This window comes from Sinocyclocheilus rhinocerous, unplaced genomic scaffold (assembly GCF_001515625.1).
Source record: "Sinocyclocheilus rhinocerous isolate Xijiao unplaced genomic scaffold, SAMN03320098_v1.1 scaffold44, whole genome shotgun sequence".
NCBI lineage: Eukaryota > Metazoa > Chordata > Actinopteri > Cypriniformes > Cyprinidae > Sinocyclocheilus > Sinocyclocheilus rhinocerous.
In genome coordinates, this window is record NW_015631022.1 from 570,890 (window position 1) to 577,671 (window position 6,782).

At 37.4% G+C, this 6,782-nt stretch overlaps 2 protein-coding genes across 2 annotated transcripts in view; one reads left to right on the plus strand and one right to left on the minus strand.

The window, feature by feature from the left end:
- Positions 1–241: 241 nt before the first annotated feature.
- On the minus strand, positions 242–4,354 carry gpr137 (G protein-coupled receptor 137). The gene is made up of 8 exons (XM_016553632.1): positions 4,277–4,354; positions 3,171–3,811; positions 3,029–3,078; positions 2,697–2,937; positions 2,008–2,151; positions 1,795–1,923; positions 979–1,097; positions 242–762 (listed from the first exon to the last, which is right to left on the minus strand). The coding sequence occupies exons 2-8, from the start codon at positions 3,513–3,515 to the stop codon at positions 669–671; spliced, it is 1,122 nt and encodes a 373-aa protein (XP_016409118.1). The 5' UTR covers positions 3,516–3,811; positions 4,277–4,354; the 3' UTR covers positions 242–668.
- A 1,130-nt stretch (positions 4,355–5,484) lies between these two features.
- LOC107741089 (phospholipase D3-like) overlaps positions 5,485–6,782 on the plus strand; it is a 20,683-nt gene continuing 19,385 nt past the window's right edge. Inside the window, exon 1 of the mRNA XM_016553681.1 lies at positions 5,485–5,490. Within this exon, the coding sequence (XP_016409167.1) occupies positions 5,485–5,490 (6 nt within the window). The remainder of the gene's footprint in view (positions 5,491–6,782) is intronic.

A 6,782-nucleotide genomic window follows, 5' to 3' on the forward strand; every position in this document is an offset into this window, starting at 1 on the left:
GAAGTAAAAATATAAATGTACTAATAATGAACATTAACCTAAAAAAAAAAATTTTTTTAATTGGATTAGATTTTTATTTGTGACCACATGGTGAAATGGGTTTTTCTTTTATTTTCTTTACAGCAAAATGCATTTTCACAAATATTAAGTTTCTAAGTTCTGATTTTTTATTTTGTTTTGTATTATCCGAAATCCTGATGAGACAAATTCTGAATGCGCCACATATATATAAACGGCAAATTACAAATGAAACTGTTTAAATTAGTTTTTTTATTAAAATACATTGTCAAAATATCAGCACACGGTTAGTACCAAAATTATTGCTTTCTTATGCACCATTTAAAAATGGAAGGTCATCATCCCACACAAAATAATAAAAAATATGTGTTAATACATTTCAAGGATACCCTTATAAATTAAGAAAAGACAAATGTGGTAATAACTCCTCCTTCACTCCTTATAGAAAAATCTTTAACTGGTCCCTTTTTAATCACAAGCATCTAGTCTATTGTGGTCTGCTTTAAAAAGTCAAGGTGCAACTTCAGAAGTACAGATGCTTCTGATGAGTATTAGTGCAAATGAACCTATTGAGCTACTCAACAGGAAGAGGTGATGCTGTGCTATCGCCTGAGAAGGTCACAGAAGATCTCTGCAGCTTTGCATAGTGGTCAGGTCTGTGGAGTGGAGTAAAGAGAGTGGTGCTGGTTGCTCTGCTGAGTCCGGTTGAAGAGGAGTGGAGTCGTCTCACTGGATCCAAACCAGCTGTTGGTGCAGAGTTTTGGTTTGGCATCACCATATCATAACTGATCCCACAAGCTGTTTTAATGTTAAAGGGGTCCTATTATGCTCTTTTACAAAGTCTTGATTTTGTTTTGGGGTGTACTAGAACAGGCTCTCATACTAGGTTGCTCGAAAAACATTATTTTTCACATATTTTACATTATTACAACACCTCTGAGCTGTGATAAAGCCTGATACCTGCTATGAGGATTGATACTGTGACTCCAGAGAGAACCCGTGTCGCCATCCATTCCACGAGGGTCGTCAAAGAAATATGAGCGTGAGCCTCGTGTGTTGCACATCGCTGGGCTGCAGTTCTGAAATAAACAAAGCAAACAGCTCAATGATGGAACACTCATTTTTGGGCATATACATTATACATTTGGCAGATGCAAAACTAAATTGTTTCTTTCCATCATCTTAAGCATTTGTTTGTCATTGACCTAAACGCAAAAATGTACACTACCGTTCAAAAGTCTTTTTTTTTTTTTTTAAAGATGTTTCTTATGCTCACCATGGCTACATTTATTTGATCACAAATACAGTAAAATATTGTGAAATATTACAATTTAAAAACTTTTATATTTAAATATATATATATTTTAAAATGTAATTTAATCCTGATGTAAAGCTGGATTTTCAGCATCATTACTCCAGTCTTCAGCGTCACATGATCCTTCAGAAATCATTCTAATATGCTGATCTGCTGCTCAAGAAACATTTATTATTATTAATGTTGAAAACAATATTGTTGCTTAATATTTTTGTGGAAACCTTAATACATTTCTTTCAGGATTATTTTATGAATAGAAAGTTCAAAAGAATAGCATTTATTTAAAATATTATTTTTTGTAACTATATAAATGCCTTTACTGTCACTTTTAATCAATTTAATGCATTATTGATAAAAAAATAATAATTTCTTAAAAAACTGACCCAAAACATTTGAACGGTAGTGTATTAATAAACTAAAATCACATGCAATAGGCATGGAAAAATGCATAATCAGCAAACCTTTTCTTGAGGAGGCTGGCGAACTCTGAAGATGAGAATGAGCAGGCTGGTAGGAAGCAGCTCCCAAATGAAGAGAACAGCTCCGAAGATAATGTAGCCTCTGTCTCCAAGCTCACTCTGAAGGTCAGCCTTTGAAAACAACACTGAACATCACAAACCGACCAGTGACAGGAACACCTTTCCATTAGCAACCAATGTAGTGCAACTGCCCACCTGATCAGAGATGTTGTACCAGTCATAGTCGAAGGCCTCCACTTTATGATTCTGAGACAAAAACAGCACAGCAAGATTGTAGCATGCCCTGCTAGAGAAGAGCAAGATGACACCTGCCCCCAGCACCGCAGTCCGACAAAACCCCTGCAAGCAGAAGACGTCATAAATAGCTGCAAATAACCTTTTTGGTCCCAAAGTTTGTCTTTGTAAAATTCAAATCCCATAATATTCCCAGTGTCCCAGTGAAAAAGTCTTTTTATAAAACGGATTGTTCCAGTTCTTGATTCTGATTGGCTGAGCCACGGTCGAAGCTGTTGTAAATTACTCTACAAACATACAGCTTTGTTTACGTTTGTCTGTTGCTTGGCAACCACTTTGTTGCAACCACAACTGATTCTGAGGAACTACATTGTTTGGTGGAAGAATACTGTTTTTATTAAAGGGGTCATATGATGCTTTTTTAAAGATCATTATTTTGTGTATTTGGTGTAACAGAATATGTTGACATGCTTTAATGTTCAAAAAACACATTCTTTTTCAAATACTGTACATTATTGTAGGTCCTCTATGCCCCGCCTCTCTCAAACGCTTCGTTTTCTACAAAGTCCCTCCTTCCGACAAGCACAGTCTGCTCTGATTGGCCAGCTGACCCAGTGCACTATTGCTTTAAGCACTTGCAAAGTATGTACCTTACTGCGTAGATAAGGGGTGGTAGGAGGCGAGGATCGAGTTAAGAGGAGCAGAGACGTGGCCAGACACACAGCTTCCAAAATGAACAGTAGGTCATTAACCAGCACTCGAACCAGAACCAGCCTCCAAGTGTCTTCACCAGCTCCACCGGAGGCGCCATGCTGTCCGAGGCTTGCGCATACTATATTGACACACAGGAAGATGACGCTCATGGTGGCATACACCCACCGAGCCGCCCATCTAGAAATCAAAGTTTACACACAAACACAATTCTCATTAAACACACAATCAGATGTTATCCATTAACATGCTAATGTGGAAATCCACTCACAGTCCTTTCCTGGGCTTAACGCTGAACACGCTTCGAACTTTGAGCAACTCCTGTCAAAATGAAACATTGTTATTAGGGAGTGGATTGATTTCTCAACTACGCAAACATACTCTTATGAATCTTTCTTTATAACTTGTCTTACCTGAGTGAAGTAAATGTTGAAGAGACTCAGAGTGAAGAACTGTAAGCACACTGGGAAGCAGTAAAGGAGCCAGTAGACTGGAGTGGGCAGATGGTTGGCCGCAAGGGCATTACGAAAATAAAAGGAGAAGAGCGTTGTGCGAAGCGCTGCCCAGAACAGGCAAAGAAAAAGAAAAATACTCTGGTAACTCCATCGCTTATGCCGGTAGAGTAACAGCAGCCAAAGCTGAACATACACGACTAAAAACAGACCCCCATAAAGACAAGTGTAAAGAACCGTGACACCCAGCTCTACTGAAGGGGCCACGGCTGGTTTCATGGGGGAAGGTGGAACTGGAGCTTGCATTATGATGATGGATGTAAAAAAATAATTAAAATAATATAATACAATGCATAGATCAAAGCTTTAAAATAAAATAAAACAAAACTGGTGCAAAATGTCAAGATTAATCATTAACAAAAAGGAAAAACAAATTTCAGGCATGTTCAGGCAAGCGTGGATTATCATTAGTCTAATTTTCTATACAATATTCTGTCACATATGATGAAGCCAGGATCAAACTACGCGACGAAGAAAGAAAAACAAAAGTCTGAAATGTCATTTCTCGGAACTCCTCGTATCAATCAACCTGTGATGTGCACCTGCAAAATAAAAATGAAAGTATTTAATGGAGCTAAAGTAAACACAGCCAAGCTTTACACAACAACAACTCAAAACATTCATACTGATAAAGAACACAATCGTCCTAATCGAAAACAAAAGCATATTTTGTCTGAAACCAGTCATTAATTGTAACTGTAACTGATTAAGAGTTTTGACAGCCAGACTTTGTTTATTCGTTACACCTGTTGTTCTTCATCTACCGGATAGATTGTACCGCACAAATTATAATACTTTTAAACTGTTTAACTAATTCTAACAGTCAAACATTTGTATTAAACTGACTTTAGACTGATCTAAAGTAGTAGCTAGCTGAGTGGCTAACGTTGCTAGATTGAGTTTAAAATCGATTTGCTAGTTCGCAGGTCGGACCGGTTTTGATATAAATATGCGACACACATTTTTAAAAACTGCTTTAAATACTACTAAATTAAATCCAGCATTACCTTACAAATGACTAAGACCGTGTAATCGACGTAACAAATCCGATAAATCCTTTCCTTCATCACTTCTTCTTCTTCTTCTTCTTCTTGGTTTAAGAGGAAAAACTAATTTCAGGCATGTTCAGGCAAGCGTGGATTATCATTAGTCTAATTTTCTATACAATATTCTGTCACATATGGTGAAGCCAGGATCAAACTACGCGACGAAGAAAGAAAAACAAAAGTCTGAAATGTTATTTCTCGGAACTCCTCGTATCAATCAACCTGTGATGTGCACCTGCAAAATAAAAATGAAAGTATTTAATGGAGCTAAAGTAAACACAGCCAAGCTTTACACAACAACAACTCAAAACATTCATACTGATAAAGAACACAATCGTCCTAATCGAAAACAAAAGCATATTTTGTCTGAAACCAGTCATTAATTGTAACTGTAACTGATTAAGAGTTTTGACAGCCAGACTTTGTTTATTCGTTACACCTGTTGTTCTTCATCTACCGGATAGATTGTACCGCACAAATTATAATACTTTTAAACTGTTTAACTAATTCTAACAGTCAAACATTTGTATTAAACTGACTTTAGACTGATCTAAAGTAGTAGCTAGCTGAGTGGCTAACGTTGCTAGATTGAGTTTAAAATCGATTTGCTAGTTCGCAGGTCGGACCGGTTTTGATATAAATATGCGACACACATTTTTAAAAACTGCTTTAAATACTACTAAATTAAATCCAGCATTACCTTACAAATGACTAAGACCGTGTAATCGACGTAACAAATCCGATAAATCCTTTCCTTCATCACTTCTTCTTCTTCTTCTTCTTCTTGGTTTTTAACTGCGGCTGGCACCAACGCAAATAGGTGCATTACCGCCACCTTCTGCTCCGGAGTGTGCAACAGAGTTTTAAATTCTATTAAACTGTAAAGGAATCTACCATTTTCCCCATTGTTCCACTTAACTTGCCATTCTTTCATCACTTTACTCCATATTAAAACCTTAATCTCTGATTTACTTAATGGAACTTGTATCTCTATCGTTTCTCTCTGTAAAGCTTGCTTTGCTAATTTATCCACTTCTTCATTTCCCCTTATTCCTATGTGTGCTGGGACCCATATAAAACTGATTTCCTTCATCACTTTAGTCCCGTTCGTGTTTATATGTGCTGCGTTATCAACCCAACTCATCGCTGTTGGCGACATCTAGCGGTGCATGCTGGTAAAGAAAAACGTAAACAAAGGCGTCTTCCTCCTCCTGCGAGACCACGCCCACCACACGCGTCCTAACTTCCTAACTACAATTTTAGAAGTACAGAAGACTTTTAAAAATTACAATGTTTTGAAATAAGTAGAAAGAGGAACAGAGAGAGTTTCGCCATCTCGAAAACCGATAGCTTTCTCTAGTGGGCGGGATTTGTGGGCGTGGTTTGTTGTCTGCCTGGGCGTGGTTTACAGTGCATCGGGCGTGGTTTGGAGTCTTGCTGGAAGCAGACCTATCATGAAAAAAAACGCCCATTGCTTTACCGCGCTGACTGTACTGAGAACAGGAAACGGCGGTTAGTTCAATTTTACACCATCAATAACCGTCCCGTCAGCTGTAATTTCTATCTGTCATCATCATTTATACCTATATTTCATTACACGAACTGACGAAGAAGCGCAAATCAACATTCTGGTTCAAATAACAAAATTATAGGTTACACATGTACTCCACTGTAACAGATGAGCTCATAATTTCATAACTTTATTTGTTGTTTTGCAGCAGTACGTACATATTGACAGGCTGTGAGTCAGAGGTGGTTTGTAATGTAACTCATAGCGTGTTAGTAGGCGAGGTTCTTCCTCACATTTTCCTCTCTCTCTCTCTCTCTCTCTCTCTCTCGCTCTCTCTTTTTCTTCATTATACCGCACTGTGCTGTAGTTCTGCAGCCACGTCGCAGACAGAGACAGCATCGCTCTTACAAACCTCATTGTCTTCAACTGCAGCCGCCCAAACTGGACCGACAGCAACTTTATCTCCTCGTACAGTTCGTGTTTACACACTTTTATTTTAAAAATAGTTACTCGTTACGGATAAATTGAGAGTAGTTCTCCGCTGTAGTCATGGTGAGTATAGCCTGCTTGCTAACTTATGTCTCAAACTTGCTGGCTTAGTGTTTAAAAAAGGTTACAAGAGTTTTCTTTAGCGTTTAAGCATTGCAGTTTGTTGTACGCAGTCTCTCCTGACTTATCTGATGATATGTTAGGCAAACGTTTGTTCCAGTAATTGCTACTTATTTACTCGCTAACCAGTCTAACATTAAGAGAAAAAGGGAAATACAGATAATTATGCAGTATCTATCTATCTATCTATCTATCTATCTATCTATCTACAGTCTTTGCCCTTTTGATACAATATAATTGATAATAACATACATGTATTTGTACCAAAATATAGGCCTAGTGTGTATACAAACAACAAATTACATTTACACATACACCAATACAATATATATATATATATATATATAT

Excerpts from the sequence above, each read along its gene's own strand:
- gpr137 (XM_016553632.1), bottom strand. The coding sequence starts at position 3,515 with ATGCAAGCTCCAGTTCCACCTTCCCCCATGAAACCAGCCGTGGCCCCT. Across the intron at positions 2,152-2,696 it reads CCCCTTATCTACGCAGTAAG|GGGTTTTGTCGGACTGCGGT; the intron begins GTACATACTTTG and ends TTCTGCTTGCAG. Across the intron at positions 763-978 it reads AGTATCAATCCTCATAGCAG|CTGGTTTGGATCCAGTGAGA; the intron begins GTATCAGGCTTT and ends CTGCACCAACAG.